The following is an 18,349-nucleotide window of genomic DNA, read 5'->3' on the forward strand; positions in this document are numbered from 1 at the left end:
TAAAAACCCACTTTGTACCGATAGCGTTTACTTCTTGCGGTTTTTCAACTAATTGCCACACTTCCATTTTCTCAAACTGTGCCAGTTCTTCCTGCATGGCTTCAACCCACGAGCTATGTTGGTGCATTTTGTGACCGTCGCTATGCAATTCTGATCAGCGGAAACGAAGTACGAAGTTAGAACAACTTCGCCGTAGGCGAAGTTATAACAACTTCGCCTACTGAAGCCCAGGCCCGAGAATGTTTTATATATATATACGTGTGTCTTGTTTAGGTTTAGTTAATCCAGAAATTAGTGTGTGTTTTGAGCAGTTTGTTTGTTTAGAGAGAGTAAGAGACAAGGAGAGTCGTGTGAGACGACCCGAGGTAGAGCTCACCTCGGGTCAGTCGTGTTTTCTGTTTGGTTACGGTATGTAACGTGTTTTGATTATTACATAAGAATCTGCAGATTTGATTATCCCGTTCTTATATTTGTTCGTGTACGTGTTTGTGTTCTTCATCTTCTACACCATAAACGAGTCTAGGAGGATTCCGCACTCCTAGACCTCGTGCGGATCTCGTATCGATCGGCGACGCCCCGGGGGGACTTACATGTGGTATCAGAGCCTTAGGCTCTTATGCTATGGTTCGAGATCTGCGTTTTGGTGTTTCTGGCACGTTTCTGATGCGTTTCTGGCCGATCAGCGCCGCAGGCGAAGTTATGGGGTTCAGGCGAAATTGTCGCTTAAATTTTAGGGTTTAGGCAAAGATATAAGGTTAAGCGAAGTTATCCACAACTTCGCCTACCTCACAAGTTCGCTTATCAGTCAGGCGATGTTATGGAATAGGCGAAGTTATTGACAGGCGAAGTTTTAGCCAGGTAAAGTTATAGCCAGGCGAAGTTATGGACAGGCGAAGTTGACTTTAGGCGAAGAAAAAAAAAAAAAGAGTGTTTTGGAGTTTTCGTCTGTATGGCCAGGTGTACACGATTATTGTGAGACCGGAGATGTTGTTCCGTCAACGAGTGAAACTTGTTATCTCTGGGTCTTACGTGTGAACAAATGCGTGTCAACTCTGGATATGGAGTTGAGTTTGTGAATGGTATATTGATTGAAACTGGATATTGACACATATTTGGGTGTTTGTGGGCAATGAAATTGTTGTTGTTCGAGGTTGACCAACTGAAGAAAGTCAAATTGAACTGAAGGTTTTTGTCATTACTGGATTGCGGTCAGAGCATATTATTTATGTTATTTTCAAGGCGTTCGAGAATTGGATCCTGAAACGTGATGCTTATTTATTAGAGTGAAAATTCTGGAACAAGTTGGATTTAATCGGGAACTAAAGTGTTTATGTTCTTGATCGTTATCCCTGGTGATTGAAGATGCTTCGGATTAATTAATGGTCATGTGTTAGATTCTGTCAAGGTGGTTTTGTGATGAAATTGATCACTTGATGTTGAGTAGTTGAAGATTAAACCTTATCGTATGCCGACGAGTTGGTGAAGTTGTGGAGGAAGCCCAACTTCACGTGTTGGTGAAGTCAGATGTATATGACCCATTCTTCTGTGCCACAGTTCTGACTCAGATTCTGTTGCTTTTGAAAGGAGACATGATTCTTCTGTTGTTATCTCGGTTGATCTCATATCCATCACATACGTGTTCTTCTCTCTTGGAGCTCTCATTACAACCCACGTCTCTGGTATCTTGAAACCAGGATAAAGTACGAGTGCCTCATATTTAGTAAAATGAACAGTGTATTCTTTATCACAGATCTGAGATACACTCAACAAGTTATGCTTCAACTCTTTCACAAAATTCACCTTTTCCAACTTTATTCTTCCATTCGTCACAGTCCCAATACCACTAATTCTTCCTCCACTTTCCCCTGCGAAACTAACCCTTCCTCCTTGAACATATTTCCAGTCACGTAACAATTTCTTGTTACCAGTCATGTGCCGGGAACAGCCACTGTCAACAACCCACATATTGTTTACAGCCCTGTTTGACTGTTCCTACATAATTAAAGAAACAGATTAAAATCTGGGGACCCAAGACCTTCTGGTCTTGGGTTGATTAAATCTGTTATCCGGCATCCAGTATCTTGGTTGCCCAAAGTTAGTTTGATGAGAGTTTCTATAATTTCTGTAAGAAAAACTTCTAGATGACTGGGTATGAGGCCATCCAAACCTTCGTGAGTTAATTGAATTATAATTATTGGTTTGGTAATTTACTGGGAAAAAACAAGACTGATTCCTTTGAAATCTTGGATTAGACCAATGATTTAAATTTGATGTATTAGTGTTCTTACCAGCATCATAATTAGTACTCGTTTTGTACTCAGTTTTAGTAGGCCTCATATTTCTAGGTTTTCTTTGTTTCATAGGACAATCAGCGACAAGATGTCCTATCCTGTTGCATCTAAAGCAACTTCTGTTCGAACTATTCTGGTTGTTTTGAACTTTCATCTCAAAAGTTATTGCAGATGTCGAGGTTGCGTTACTATCCGTTTGTGTCACATACGGTGGGACGAACGGATTTAGGGAAGATTTCTTTTCATCAAACTTATAGTCCTCCCCTCGTTTTAGTAACACAACCTCTTCTTTTATCTCACCCGATTCGGACGACTTGTCCGAATTTGACGAGACAGAGCTAGAGACAGAACTTGTGACATTAGAACTTGACTTACTTGTTTCACTCTTATTAACTTCAGTTTCTTTAGCAGATATTTTGATTGGAATTGTCTGACTAATCTCAACATTTGCAGATTGCTGATTACTAGGATCATAGGTATAGTTATTGTTGTATGGTGGTGGAACTTCAGAAAATCCAATTCCCCCTTTGTTAACCGGGGAACGTTGAACACTTATGATGTGATCTAACATTGCCGAAGAATTTCTAAATTGTTCAATTTTTCTGTTCAGTTCCACCACTTTTACCTGGTAATCAGCTATTAGTTTGGTCTTTTCTTCTAACACTTCATAACTAAGATCAATCACTTGTATTTTTTCAGCTAGAGTGGCTTTAAGACTTCTGATATCCTTTTCACTAGCTTTTATTTTTACCGAGTAACTATTTTCTTTAGTTTTAGAATAATGATGTTCTTCTTTTAAGTTTTTAAATTGAGTATTCAAACTAACAAACTGATCAGTTAATGTTTTCAATTGATCAGACAGGTTTTCACATTGTTCACAATGAAGTTCAGAACTTACCTCAGAGAGCTGATCGTTCACTTCTGCTATGTATGCTTGATCTTCCCCCGTCTCTCTCCCACTTCCTTCAGTTTCAATGTTTACTAGATTTGTCTGTTCGAACACCTCCTAAACTTGTATATTCCAGTTGTATCCACCGTTCTGTTGAGATACCATAGCCCTATTTTCACTACCACCCCCATTCTGTTGAGCAGGCCTGTTCTGACTTCGTTCGACTCTTTCATTTGTACATTTCTTAGCAAAGTGACCATTTTGTTGACAGTTATAACAGCAAACCTTTGACTTATCAAACCCTGGTCTTTCTCCAACAAACTTTCTACCTGTTTTCTTCATAAATCTCTTTACCATTCTTACTATCATAGCCATTTGCCACTGCAGATCCATCTCTTCCAGATCATCAGCATCGATCTGATCATAGTTTTCATCCAAAGTTGCAGGGTCTACTATTTTACCTTTGATGTAATTCTCATAAGATGCAATGAAGGATGCATAGAGAGCAAACTGCTGTTCAGCTGATTTTACACTCATGGGCATCTGTGAGTAGTTATTGCTTGGAGCATTGGATGAGAAATTTCCAGTTGTAGTTTGAGGTTTTGAGGAATTATTACCTCCTGCTACGAAACATACGTCACCATCCATATTGAGTATCACATGACCATCTGGAGTGGAGTTTGATTCCCCCTTTGAGTAGTAGGCAGTGGATTCTGATTTTGAACTTGAGTTTGGAGTGACTTTCGCACCATACATTCCCGGATCCTGAACCTGATCAGTCGGTGTCTCCTTTCGAACCATGTTGAGTTCAAAATTTCATAACTTATTGACCACTGTTTCCAAATCAATCTTTTCAAAGTCGTTATCTTCTCTCATTAGAACAGTGTACATCTCCCATTTTGGTGGGAGAGCATCAAGAAGTTTCTCTACTATCTCTTCTTCCTTGTATTCAATGGAGTAATAATTTAGTTCGGTCATCAAATGATAATATAGTGTGATGATATCATCAAGTGATTCATTTTTCAGATACTTGAATACGGAGAATTGGGTTTTTAGCAGCTTTGTCTTGGAGGTACGTATCCCAACATTTCCTTCATATCTATTCTCTAGTGCTTCCCATAGCTCTCTAGCAGTTTTGTATTTTTTGAAGGTATGAAGAATCTCTTATGGAAGTGCCATTGTAATAGCTGCATGCGCTTTACTCTCTGCCTCATACATTTTCTTTTCATCATCTTCCATCTTACTGTACTTCTTAATCTATTCACGACCTTCAAACATGGACGTTGGTGGAATGTACCCGTCTTGAATGCAAACCCACATCTTTGCGTCTTGATACTTCACATACTGTTCAAATCTATCTTTCCATGCAACAAAATTGGTACCTTTAAGCAGCTTCGGAGCTTTAGTTGCTGAACCAGCTTCAACCTCCATTTTTACCAGTTCTGTGATGTTTAACGAAGTCATAGTTGAAAGAATGGTGATTCAAGAATCGAAAACCGAATTCTGTGAACAGCTATAGCGAAGTTAGTATAACTTCGCTCTAGCTTGTAACTTCACTGGAGGTTAACTTCGCGAACTTAAACTTCGCTACTACTTAACTTCGCTACTACTCAACTTCGCTAAAACCCTATTTCTTCGCTGAAAACTCTAGTTTCAGTGACGGAAACTTCGCCTGACGAACACTGGAGTTTTGCAGGTTTAATTAGGTCGATTGCGAGGGACGCGAGGGTGATTTGTAGGTATATTTGATGAGGGAAGAGGAGCAAATGACAAAAACGAGGTATTTCAACAAAAACTCGTTCCGTGAATGGTCTAACGGAACAATCTTGACACCCGTGTGATAATCCCGAACCACACAATCACGAGCAAAATGCTCTGATACCAATTGTAGGTTCCCAGCCGGATCTACACAGGAGTATCTCGTAGTACGAGGGTGCGGAATCCCCACGTATACGATACGAGTGTCGAGACGATTGATACGTTGAATATGTTTGTAAACACACGAGGTTATACTGTAAAACTTGATTTATTGCAATAGCCAACACGTGATACTAAAGATCACCAAACCACGTCGTTCCCAAAAACATCAACAAAATGGCCGAAGTTAGGGGTTTTATAAACCTCGACAACTTCGCCTAACACCCTAGGCGAAGTTGTCTTAACTTCGCTAGCCTATCAAGTTCGCTTAAACATACTAGCGAACATACAAAATCAACAGTATTCAACACAAAACAAACAAACTAAATGATTACAGACACAGATAAACACAAGATACTGAACTACTGACATCATGCACCAACATAGTTACAAGAAGTTTAGAAAACTCAAGATATAATTCTATTATAAACAGGTAATCCCCATGTTATTACATTATTAGAAATAATACTTATTAAACATGACCTATAACATTCATATTGTGCAGTTGTTGTACAAAAGTCAATTAATTTTTGTTACAAAATCTTCCAAGTCGAAAATTAAGATAATTATACAAGTACTAAAATAAATAAAACTATAATTCTTTGACATTAGTTAAATTAACTTAAAAGTCTAGTCATTATACCTTGTTTTACTTAATTATAAAATATTGAGTGATCAAAATTGAAGCCATTAGCAAATTCCAATTCATCAAATGAAAAACCCACATCAACAGTATGAGACCTTGTAGATGTTTCAGCTGAAACATGGTCAATTAGCGCAGGACCTGAATTCACTGTCCTCGGGTTTTTCTCAACTCGGAGTTCTGACTCTGGAGAAAAGGTGGACCTTGATGTCACTCCACGGTCAAAAGTGTTATCATGCATTGGGAGATTGTTAGACGACGAAGGGAAGTGAAACGATGTGGGACGTATAGCTTCAAAGGATTGGAAGGACTGGTTTTGCGGTGTTGAAGATGAGCGAGATTCAGGATTGCATGTGTGACTTCCAAGATAGGTGATGTCAAAGATGCTTGGATCCTTGTCTAATTTTTGCACTTGTTTGGTTGCAAGACAACCTTGTAATTGGCGATAAGTACATCTATAGTAACCTCTGCAACATAACAATAAACTCATTAGACATTCCATAAAGATTTTGTTAGGCGTTATTTTTGAAATATTACATTAGATGTCGCATTTTAAAGATTTCATTGCAATTTTGAACGACTTTGTGCAACATCGAGTATTTTGATGGTTTTATGGCTTGACTTCTTGTGTAGTTGTGTGATTCAAGTATTTGGATAGTTTAAGACATGATGTTTGCGTAGGAACAAAAAAACTAACAACAAGACCATAAACAACGGAAAAAAGGAAGAGCGTTACATCGGGACATTGACTGATTGACAAAACCAAAACTACACCATTTCTTCCGATCATGTTCAGGAGATTAGTTTGACTATTATATATTTTGTTTAATTAATAAATTTGGATTTACCAATTAACCTATTTAAGTAAGCATGTAAAATTCGGGCTAAGTTGTTCAACTCATATAATATGTAAGAAAATAATTTTAAGTAGCAAGGTAACATAAATTCTAGCACAAGTGGATACGTTTATTTAAGGCTATACATCATCATAATTGATACTAACTTTATAAATCAATTTCAATATTAATCAAATGAATTAGCCTCTTTTATGAAAAGACTTGGGTCCCCCACGTCAGTTGCAAAGTTGCAGGATATGGACGTCTCGTTATCGTACGTATGTTTGTTTTTAAATAATAATAATAATATATCAAAATTGAAATGAATATAATTTGTAGTTTGAAAAAGCAAAATATAAAAATATTTATCGATTTGATGTTTTTTTTGCTTCATCTCAATAGCAAAAAAAATTTAAACCAGATTAAATAGTATATATACGTTGTAATCAGTAATCAGTTGAATGGTGTATCAACTTTTGACTACTACTTGTTTTTATATAAGTAGGTTCTTAAAAAAAAAGTTTCACTTTGGTTGTTAAATTACTATTTGAGTCAACTCGTTTTCAAAAGAAGAGGTTAGAATTTCAAACTCTCAAATTCATTATCAAGCCTTTTAGTGTGTATGTGCGCGCGAAAATGATCAATAGTGTTTTTTTTTTTCTCATGTGTTTCTTCGATCAATAAGTTGTTAAGATTTATATAAACTCAAATGCAATGCATACCTCGGATGTTTGGCGCCAAGAATGTCCTTTTGGCCATACTTTCTCCAATCATATCCGTCATCAAGAGCTTCTTCGACCCCCATGTCTCCCTTTACATGGACTTGATTCTTCCACTTTTCCATATTACTCTTCCTACAAAGTACATTTATCCAAAAGAAATTAGTTATATTTAAGCATAATGGCATAAGGAATTAGGGATAATTACCTCTTGGCACTTGACCTTTTGTGATTAGGATCTTTAAACTCGCGGTTTACTTGTTCGTTGCATGGGCTTTCACTAAAGGAAACTTGTGAACCTATCCTTGTGATACTCGTACCGGCCTGTGAACATGACTCGTTGTTACTAGCATTTGGATTGAGCCCACGAGTGGTGAGTAAATATAAAGATTTTTCGTATGAAACGAGGATGTTATTGATCAAAACATGTTGTAACTCTTTAGACGATGAAGCGTTGTCAAGGTGAATCTTGAGTTGCATTGCAAACTCCTTCCCTTGGGTCAACTCGGTAGCGACTCGCCTTTGATCCATGTTGACTTTTCTTTATAAAAATAATGAGTTGTTCCAAATCGATTACTATTATGCATGTGTGAGAGGGGGAGTATTGTTCTCGACATAAATATAAGGAAAATATAAGAGGGGGATATTGACCAAAGAAAACGAGTTGATTTTCAAAATGGAGAAAGTCAAAGTTTTAGTGATATTGGAATTGAAGTGGAATTAGGATTAAAAGTATCTTGTTGACCACTTCTCTTTTCCAATCATATTAGAATGTTCATTATTATAATATTATAGTTTTATTTATAAAATAATTAGATAGATGTTGTAGCTATTTAAGTTCTACTTTACTATTGTTGATGCATTTTATTTGTGACGGGTAAGACCTTCTTTTTATTGTTGTAATGTTTGCGGAAAAGAGAACATTAGAACTTTTTTGTCAATTATACTTATGTAGAAGTGGTAAGGTGGTTAAGATGTGAAATAGAAGGTCATGAATTCAAATTTCAAACCTATAAAATGCAAAAAGTTAATTGTTAAAAAAAATCATTAGATTTTTTTACTTATGATTTGAACAAATCTATTGTACTTGCTATTGTTATTTATAAAAAGACGTGAAATTACATAATTTCTTATACTTCTGTATAAGAAAACGAAATCGCCAAATCAAGTATGATGACTATGATATGAGACAATCACCCAGACAGTGGTACATGAAGGTTGATGACTTCATGGGACAAACACGGTACAAGTGTGAGTCATATGATTGTTGTCATTTGAAGAAATTTAGCAGCTCTAATGTGAATTTTTCAAGGTTTGAATGATGTGACACCAAACAATCTATATGGTTTAGAACTTCATCCATTGTAGAGCAAAGTTTGTGAGTTAAAATTTAGTAACTAAACTTAATTCAAACTTCTAGGGTGGGTCTCAATGTCAATTTCTCTCATATACTCATATACATACTATATATACATACAATTCTAATATATTTAATAAGGTTTGTGGAGGTTTGTTGTTGTGAAAGAAAGTTGGATTTTTGTGAAAAGTTTGAAATCTGATGTGGAGCTGATCTGCTGGTTTGTAAAGGTTTGTTGTTGTGGATGCTCTTATATCATTCTATTGGATTGTGTAGATGATATGCAGATAGCATGTTCGGATATGAAATAGATATACAAGTTGAAAAGACAAGTGCTAGAAGAACTCGAGATGAAAGGCTTAAGTCCAACAAAATAGATGGGGAAAGGTTCATGTACATTTTGATCTTAACATGAGAACGTAGGAAATAATGCTAATTTATTTAAAAATGAGAACGCAAGAAAAAATACCAACTACAATACCAATCTACATAAACAATGACTCATAATAACAAAGAAAAGAACCTAAAAATTACAACAAAAGATTCAAAATCAAGAACAAAATAATAACAGCATATACCAGCAAATACTTATATCAACAAAAGAAAACATCTAATAATAACAAAATATAAATCAACAAATACTTATAACGTCTGATAATCGAAAATTAGCAAATACGAACAAAAAATAGCAGCAAACACCTATAAAAATAAACCTAATCATAACAACAAATTGGTTCTCACCGTTTTCATGTTAAGAATAAAATCTATTTGATCCTATATCCTTGGGTGAGTATCATTAGAGATAAGAAAGATGGTTCTATGACACTATCCCTGGAGAAATACATAGGGAAGGTGTTAGAAAGTTTCAGTACAAATAGTAAGAAGACCAAGCCTAGAAGCACACATTTGAGAAGTCATTTCAAGTTGTCCAACTATCAGTCTCCAAAGACCAAAGAAACAAAAGCATAGAATCTATTATTGGTAGCCTCATGTATGATCCGTTATGGAAAAGACCAGATATAGTAAACGCAGTCGGGGTATTTAGCCATTGAGAAGTGGAGTGGTTGCTCAAATCATAAATCAATAAGCACAATTTTATTATAAAAATACTCGTTTACTTAACGCCCAAACTTTTCTCGCAATCAGGCCAAAAAAAATTAACAATTCTCGAAGACAGCACTTGGCAGAATGATGGGTTCACACTATCATTTTATTATAGTTCTAGACAGACCTTAAAACCGTCAGCTGTAAGTAGTTTAAGCAAATGTAAACCAAAAATTCTATTACGACTCCCCTGCTTGGTTTTAAAAAGCGCAAAGCACACTGTGCCATATAGCATTAAGGCATTTATACATTTTTTTTTCTTCAAGGTTTCTAGTAACCAAAATTTAAACATAAATAAGCTCTATATATACATCTAATGCTGAAGAAGAAAGAAAGCTAAATTGAAAAAGGGGTATGAACATAAACAGTGATGATGAAGAAACAGAGTTAGTCCTTGATTTAGGAACTAATCATACAAATATTTCCAATACATTGTGTTCTATACCATGAAATGAATGTCAAATTCCCAATCCCCAACTCTCACAAATGGTTAGCCCATTATATAACTTTATAAAAAATAATATAAAGAACAAAATACCCTCCATACAAAACTAAACTATTCCCCACCTTTCTCATAACAAAAAAGTAAACTTACCTTCACTATCTGTCTCCACATTTTTCATTATCATCATCTCTGTTACGAAATCTCGGTCGTTGATTCCAGAATAAGATCCAATGGTGTAGCTGCTGGATCGAGCTCAAGACAACCTTTTGGGGAATTATCGGCCTCTGAGCCCGTCAGCAAATACTTGGGGACTTGATGTGAGAATCTAAACATTTCTTCTTTTGGAATCACTTTCACTTCAGTTTGGTATGTATGTGGATGAAAAACAGTCCTAAATCCAGAAAACTTGACAAGAGGCTTGACAGTGACGCCTAGTTCTTCGTTGTAGTCTTCAAGAACTTGCACCATATCATACTTATGAATCACATCATCTGGAACGCTCTCGTTCCAATCACGTGACCAGTTTCTGTAAAGGGCCCACACTTGCCCTTTTTTAGGGAGAATAATAACAGACCCACGTGGGGATTTTATCCACTCAACTTTTTGAGAGAATGAATTTAAAGACATGTTGATCTCATGTCTCCCGATTCTAAATTCCCCTAACGTCTTGCGAAAACCATAACCTAACCAGTCAAATGAACCGAATTCTGAGGTGGTTTTTGAGTTTAACCAACTGATTTTCATCTTGAGCGGTTTTCTTGAAAGAACTTTGTGGATCAATGCATAGAAACGGGGCATTCCGTCATCATCGTCATAAGCAGACCAAACCTGGTTATCGTCAAACGAATTTTCGGTTCGATCGAGGTCAAATTCGTGAAAATCGGGGTCGGGAACGCTCATTGCAGGTTCTTCTTGTTCTTGCTCGTCTACCTTTTGATTTACCTCGACTTCTTGTGAATTTTCCATAGAATCCCATTCTTTTAATTTTCTGAGAATCTCGGATCTAGCCTTTTTCTTCAGCATGTGTCGGGTCTCAAAAGGGTTTAATTCTCTACTTCTATTTGCTGCATTATTTATACCAGAAAACACATAAATATTTCCTATGTTACCATTACCTGTTGACATGTGATGATAGGTTTTAACATCATTGGTTTCTCCCTTTTTTGAGGGCCACACGGAATATAATTCTTCACGTTCTCGTTTAAGTCTGTCATTAACTTGTTTAATAACACTTGCTGCTTTTGAAGCAATAGTCGGGTCAGTGTTGAATCCAGATGGTGGTGGTGGGCCAGTATTTTGAGCGGTTCTTGCATGATTGTTTGTATTCTGATGTCGTTGAGGAGCAGTTGACTTGATTGACTGAGTTGACTTTGGAAGGTTGGAAGGCGGTGGCATTTCCTTGGCTAGAAAAGGCTGCCGACAGTTGGGACAAAGAAGCGTATGATCGCGATACAAGTTAAGATACTCATAATGCATCTTGCATCCATGACAAATGGTCCAAAAAGTATCAGTCCGTGCAGCCGGATTGTTTGGCTTTGCGGTGGCTCGTTTTGCACAACTGTTGGCTCCATTGGCAGCAGGTGGCGGTGGGGCGCCACCGCCACTTTGTGGTTGAAACTTTTTATTACTCCTCCTTTGGTTATAAGCTAACCTTTTGAGTTTATCAGACAACAAACTCCACGCTTCTGAAAGAAGTTTGAATGCACCATCCGCACCTATTGACTTGTTTTTATCAGGGTGTAACATTAGAGCCAACTTTCTGTAATGTTTCCTAATTGTTTCATCATCATCATTAGGGTTTGCACCAAGAATCCCATACCAATCTGTTTCTCCACTTACTTTATTTTCAGCGGAAATATACACATCAAGAATGGTTAACATTTGAGACACACCATCTAGCCCAGGAAATAGGTTTTGGGCCTTCAGAATGAATTTCTTTGCACCCGCGTAATCTTTATTGGATAATTTATTCTCGGCAATTGTCTTTGCCCTAACCGCCTCGTCTTTATTGCATTCCATAAGTTTTGATGCTTAAAGTGAAAGTCTTTTGCTTTGTGATAAATTGTTGGGTCAAAGTACCTGAAGTATAACCAATATCAAGAAAAGAATAACACTAATTCAACCTTAATGGCTGTAAGCCAGTAAATTGTTTCTTTTAATAAAATAAATGAAGATGGAATGAGTATCTCTTAGATTAGGTAAGCAATTACATCCATAGTTATTAAAAGCCCTCGCTTCTTGCGCCTATGCCCATTTTTCAGGCGAGGCTCAATAAATGCACATTTTCTTTCCTAGACGAGCGCTTCGGCATTGTCTACAACATGAACATGAGAAGATAAACGCCGAGCCAAAGAAACGTATGGAGTGCAATTGAAACTTAGATCTAGGAGAGGTCAAAGGAATTACATTGAATATTTTGTTATTCAAGTATTGGAATTACATTTAAATCTTGACTATTTTATAACTTTTGGTAGTAATTAGATTATATTAAATTTTATTTAATACTTCTGTTTAGTTATTTGAAGAATAGTATTATTTTTTTATATACATAACATATTTTTAATTCTTTTATTTAACTGCACTTTTTTTTTCTCAGGCCCTCGCTTTTTTTGCGCCTTGCGCCTAGGCCCCAGACAAGGCCTATGCGCCTTGAGTGCGCCTAGCGCATTTGATAACTATGATTACATCACAATTAGATTATTCTAACTCAACCTATGTTTTTTTCGGACGACATGTAGCGCCACGGCTACATTTGTGCCTGGCCCCAAAGGTTTATTACTTATTAGCACCCAGTGCCCGAGAATTCGTCACTCGCGTGAATCAAACCCGTGGCCTCAGAACTAACTAACTTATAAGAAGTTGGCAACTGATTTCATACCAAAATTCATGCACATTATACATATCAATTTATGGAATAATTAGATAATCTAAACAAATAAACCTACAGTAATTAGTAAGATCAAATGATTTCATCACTTCACAACAAGCTATTTGTTCATCAAACAGTTTTCCATCAATTAAACCCTAGATTCAGTAATTCGCAAACAACTAAACTGAAATCCGAAATTAATTTAATCAACGGTGATGCAATAGAACAAAACCCTAAAACAGCGTAATTGAGCCCTAGATTCAAAATTGACGAAATGTGAGTGAAACAAAAGAGTAAATTACCAGTTAGCATACGAATCAGCATATACGATTTGATTATTGTGCTGAACAAGAAGAAGAATGAGCCTCCAATTTGACATGAATGAAATGGCTTTTACAATTACAAGGTTGATCTAGTTTTTCTTTTCAACTCAACTCAACCCAACCCACCCTACTCATTTAACTTAACTTGGGTTAGTTTCCTTAACCATGGTTAAAGTCCCTTTCCAATTATTATTTATTGACTCAGATGGTCCATGTGATTTCCGCGTGTTGCAAGTTTTGTTCTTAAGTTTGATAAATTATATGCGTGCTTTAGACTGCTACGAAAGTGTAACACAGATGGTTTTAGGAATGAATGGACGCTGGTTTATCAGTCAAGTACATGTGAAATGACTAAAATACCCTTAAAGACCAAAGTAAATACGAAAGTGTAACACGGATGGTCTTGGAATGAATGGACGCTGGTTTATCAGTCAAGTACATGTGAAATGACTAAAATACCCTTAAAGACCAAAGTAAATACAAAAGTGTAACACATATGGTCTTTGGAATGAATGGACGTTGGTTTATCAGTCAAGTACATGTGAAATGACTAAAATACCCTTAAAGACCAAAGTAAACCATATGGATCATCAGAGTAATTAACTCATAAATGTGTATTATTTTGGCCCATAATCACTTCATCCTGGCCAACATTTTTCCGGTAGGCGAGCTTAATTTCCGGCCACTTCAACTATTGTGGGCCTATAATAGATATACATTTAACTATTTAAGAGTTAATTAGTCTTATGATGGTATGCATTGGTCCTTAAGGTTATTGGAGTTATTTCATACACTTAATTGTAAAAACTAGTGTCATCCATTCCAAACTTCCAAAGACAATTTGTGTTATGCTTTCAAAATAGTATGATGCCCACATGTAATTTCTCAAACTTAAGGGCCAAAGTGGCAATAAGAGCAAACCACATAGATGGTTGAGTAATTAACTCATTTTTTTATATAAACCATGTCGAAAATACTATTGGGCCTATCAATAAAGGTTAAATAATTATATCTGGTATAATACGTCCTACACTGATCATGTGGTCTTTATGTGGGTTAAGGTAAGTGAAGAGGTAGGTCCCAGCAGAGCCTAGTTGGACCCGCAAGACTCACCTCAAAGAGGGACGTCTGCGCAGTTGAACCCGCAAGACTCACCTTCAACAGGGACGTCTGCGCAAAGGCTAAACTCGCAAGACTCACCTTGAAGAGAGACGTCTGCGCAGAAACCAACTGGATCCGCAGGACCCACCATGCTCAGAGACGTGACGTCCTTACGCGCAGTACGCAAGCTGTTCCCGCAGGAAAAGCCTCCCAATGGTCGACGTACTCCGCCTGTTCCCACAGCAACGGATACTAGCCATCAGGGAAGGCTACCCGCGCAGCAAGGCTACACGCACAAGGCACTTAACTCTTAAATAATTCAGTAATGTCACCTGAAGAAGGAGTGAGCAAGCCGGGAATACTCCCGCACAAAGCCGGGAAAATTCCCGCCCAAATAAGCCAGTCCGTACGCTACTGGAGGATCTTTTGTACTGTACCTGACGAGGTATGGACAAAAGATCTGACCAAAGCTGCGACTGCTCACTGACAACAGTACAACGAGCAGCATGCTCTATTACTTAATGTCACTATCTGCCGCTGCCTACTCACCAACCTGTCGTAGCACGTGCATAGCCTGCAGTTGGTGGAAAAGGAATAGTACACAGCCGGCCTGGTCACTATCAGCCGCTGCCTACCCACCAACCACCAACATGGCATGTGCGTAGCCCACAGTTGGCAGAACAGGAATACTATTCAGCCGGCTGTACCTTCTTGGAAACCTACCTTCGGCTATAAATACTCCAACACCTTGGAATGGTATGGAGACATTATCTTACATTATCTGATATCTCATTATCTAATCTTCTCTAGCAATCTCTTAATATACACTTATATTCAAGAGCAATCGAGTCTGATTCTCACGCCGGAGGGTGGTCACAAGGAGGTACCCCCCCTTCTCAGTGACGAGCTCACGGTGTCTGTTTTGCAGGTCATCAGAAGAACCATCTTTGCCGGACCTAACCCCTCGTGGGAAACATCTATTTAACCCCCAGATTATCCGTAATCTGCCCGGGGTCAATTAGTGTTTCTTCATTGGCGCCATCCGTGGGACAGGAGTCAGAGACCGAGAGTGAAGAGGTGGCGGGGAACCCTGGTGGTGACGAGACCACTGTTCCGGAGGTTGAGACAGCTGTCACCTCCGGGCAGCCTAGTAGGACGGTGAGCGGCGTGAAGAGGCCGGCTCCATCGGGTTCGTCCCCGCCTATCAGAACCTTCAAGCTGAAAAGAACTCGTAAGTATAATTTTCATTTACTTTAACTGCATATCCTTCCGCCATTATATTTAACTATCTTGTCTTCATGCAGGCGTGGATGCAACTGCATTCCAGGGTGGAGCGGGGAGGAGCACCTCTGGACCCATGACGGTAGGTTTGGTCAACCTACCCGAGGCGATGACCCAGGCGACTGCGCCTGCTTCAAGTGTTGGTTCAGTTGCTCACTCGGTTGAGGCAACTGTTCCAACTGTAACATCATCCCCGCCGGCTGTCAGTGCGATCTTCACGGAATCCTTCACTGAGCCGGCGGTGATATTTTCTGCGGGTTCTTCCGCAGCGGCGGCCACGGTTGTGAGTTCACCTCCAGTGAGTTCACCTCCGATGGTCTCTACCGCAGCGGCTTCGACCGTGCCTCCGGCGCCGGCGACTACCTCGTCCCCGGCCGGTTCAGCAGGTATGTTCGGGGCTTCAAGCCAATCTCTGCCTCCTTCCCATCTGCCTGACCTCTTGGATGGATATCCGTTAGGTTCGGGTGATGGGTTTGGCGGCTACCGGCCTACTGTCGACCCTACAGGTGCGTAGGGTTATTTTGGCCTTTTTATATATATTTTTGTTTTTTATCATCTTTTCCTAACTGCTTTTTGTTTTTGCAGTGTCGGATTCGAATGAGGTGTTTGTTCCGCGGTGGAACATCCGCCGGGGAACCACCCTTCGGACGGCTGTGGATTGCGTCGAGTGGGCGCGCCACGCCGCCCCCAGTGGTGCACTGGGAGAAGCTATGTCGAGCTACCAAGAGGGTAGGCTGACAAACGAGCTTCGAATTCTCCTTGCCCGGATGCAGCCGCGCGTCGAGCTGCTTTGTCGTTAAAACGACAAGTTAAAGGCGGCTCGTATCCAAGAAGTAGCTCAGGCGCGGGCTATCCGGGAGGAGAACAGGAGACTCTCCGCCGTTGCTGCGGAGAAGGAGAAGGCCTTCAAGGCCCTCGAGATTGAAGTTCAGGCCCGTCTCGAGGCCCGTTCCAAGGCTACCCAAGCTGTTAATGAACAGCTTCGGTTGGCTAAGGAAACTGCACGGAACGCAACTGAGAGGGCCACCAAGGCTGAAGCTGTTGCTGAGCCTCTACGCACTGAGAATGAGGAGCTCAAAGCCAAATTAGAGAGGCTCCAACAGGCTCATGATGCCTTGGCCATGGAAGATGCCAAGAAGCTTCAAGAGATCTTGGACCAGAGGGGGGTGCTTGACCACACTGAGCGTAAGCTAAAGGGCGTCGAAGAGGCTGCAGCCAAAGATGTGTTGCTTGCCAACCTTACAAAGAAGGAAGCCGAACGCGCCCGTAATGAAGCTCAAGCTTCCCTCCAGGAGGCTCTGGTTACCAAGGAATGGCTTCTACGAGAAGCGTTGTCGCAGGTATGCATAGCTTCATAATATCTTTACGCTTTTCTTTGTACTTAGAAAAGGTTTTGATACTTGTATTTTTGTTTTGTAGGTTGTGCATCGGGTCTTCACGGACACATCATATGACGATGCCATGAGCGCAGCCCTCAACGCTTCTCATGAGGATGGGGAAAAGGCTGGCTTCCTGCTTGGTCTAGGGTTCGTTGAGAAGGGCATCCCGCCTTCCAACTTCCCTTTATATGATGTGGATACTGAAGCTGTATATGACCAAGCAGTGAACCAGTATGCCGCCTTCCCGCACCCGGTGGTGGAGAAGGTGAACGAAGTTGCTGCTGCTGATGATGGGCTAACCATTCTCAAGACCTTCCTTGAACCGCCACAGCCAACTGATGGTGCGGGTACAAGTGGGTTTGGAGGGAGTGGCCCTGAAGCTTGATCTTTTAAATCCTTTCCCACTGTTAGGATAGATTTACGTCTTTGTATAGATTTATATTCTTGTAGGCGGGTAGATACCCGGCCATTCTTGTAACAGTTGAATTTTTATGGAATATAAATCTTTTGTGCGGGTAGGACCGTCACTCTTGCTTTATAAACGTTATACGACTTGCTCATGCATATTATAGTTTAATTTGACACTTGTTTTGCCGCATAAACAATATATGATTCGCTTGTGCATACTTTAGTTTAACTTAGCAATTTCTTAAGTACTTTGGATAAGTTAACCTTTCAACGTGGCAGATAATAGGTTAAAGTTTTGCTTCCTCTTTCGTGATTGTGCGGGTAAGACCGTCACTTTCACTTAGTAGGATGGCTAAACTTTACCTATATCTGACCTGCGTGGAGGTTTTCCTCATTTTTTCCTTAAGAGATTTTCTAAGTGTTCTGAATAAGTTAACCTTTCGACGCGCGGTTGTCAATAGGTTAATGTTCAGTTTCCTCTATCATGATTGTGCGGGTAAGACCGTCACTTGCATTTAGTAGGATGACCAAACTTTACCTATGACTGACCTGTGTGAAGGTTTTCCTCATCTTTTCCTTAGAAATTCTTGCCGTTTTTTGTGTTTATGCGGGTTTTGCCGCCTTCCACACGCAACGACTTCTTTTCACACTTATTTATGCGGTGAATACCGGCATATCAGTGTTTTGGATAAGTTAACTGTTCGACGCGCGGTTGTCAATAGGTTAACGTTCAGTTTCCTCTATGATGATTGTGCGGGTAGGACCGGCACTTTCATTTAGTGGGATG

The 18,349-nt window shown here is 39.3% G+C and overlaps 2 protein-coding genes across 3 annotated transcripts; both read right to left on the bottom strand.

Moving 5' to 3' along the window:
* Positions 1–5,750: 5,750 nt before the first annotated feature.
* On the bottom strand, positions 5,751–8,048 carry LOC143559696 (putative WRKY transcription factor 53). The gene is made up of 3 exons (XM_077048192.1): positions 7,504–8,048; positions 7,299–7,430; positions 5,751–6,207 (listed from the first exon to the last, which is right to left on the bottom strand). Exons 1-3 carry the CDS (start codon positions 7,824–7,826, stop codon positions 5,751–5,753), a joined length of 912 nt encoding a protein of 303 aa, XP_076904307.1. The 5' UTR covers positions 7,827–8,048.
* A 2,140-nt stretch (positions 8,049–10,188) lies between these two features.
* LOC143559689 (uncharacterized) lies at positions 10,189–13,414 on the bottom strand. Of its 2 annotated transcripts, XM_077048185.1 has the most exons (3): positions 13,373–13,407; positions 12,412–12,515; positions 10,189–12,280 (listed from the first exon to the last, which is right to left on the bottom strand). In XM_077048185.1, exon 3 carries the CDS (start codon positions 12,218–12,220, stop codon positions 10,394–10,396), a length of 1,827 nt encoding a protein of 608 aa, XP_076904300.1. In that variant the 5' UTR covers positions 12,221–12,280; positions 12,412–12,515; positions 13,373–13,407; the 3' UTR covers positions 10,189–10,393. The 2 variants fall into 2 exon arrangements, with proteins under 2 accessions (XP_076904300.1, XP_076904299.1); XM_077048184.1 differs by lacking the exon at positions 12,412–12,515 and having other exon boundaries at positions 13,373–13,414.
* Positions 13,415–18,349: the final 4,935 nt, after the last annotated feature.

This window comes from Bidens hawaiensis, unplaced genomic scaffold (assembly GCF_021521415.1).
Source record: "Bidens hawaiensis isolate Kalapana, Puna unplaced genomic scaffold, B.hawaiensis_p1.1 tig00020021_1, whole genome shotgun sequence".
NCBI lineage: Eukaryota > Viridiplantae > Streptophyta > Magnoliopsida > Asterales > Asteraceae > Bidens > Bidens hawaiensis.

Coding starts and splice junctions, on each gene's coding strand:
- LOC143559696 (XM_077048192.1), bottom strand. CDS start 7,826: ATGGATCAAAGGCGAGTCGCTACCGAGTTGACCCAAGGGAAGGAGTTT. Junction 7,431..7,503: donor AAAAGGTCAAGTGCCAAGAG/GTAATTATCCCT, acceptor TGTACTTTGTAG/GAAGAGTAATATGGAAAAGT. Junction 6,208..7,298: donor CTTGGCGCCAAACATCCGAG/GTATGCATTGCA, acceptor GTTATGTTGCAG/AGGTTACTATAGATGTACTT.
- LOC143559689 (XM_077048184.1), bottom strand. CDS start 12,220: ATGGAATGCAATAAAGACGAGGCGGTTAGGGCAAAGACAATTGCCGAG.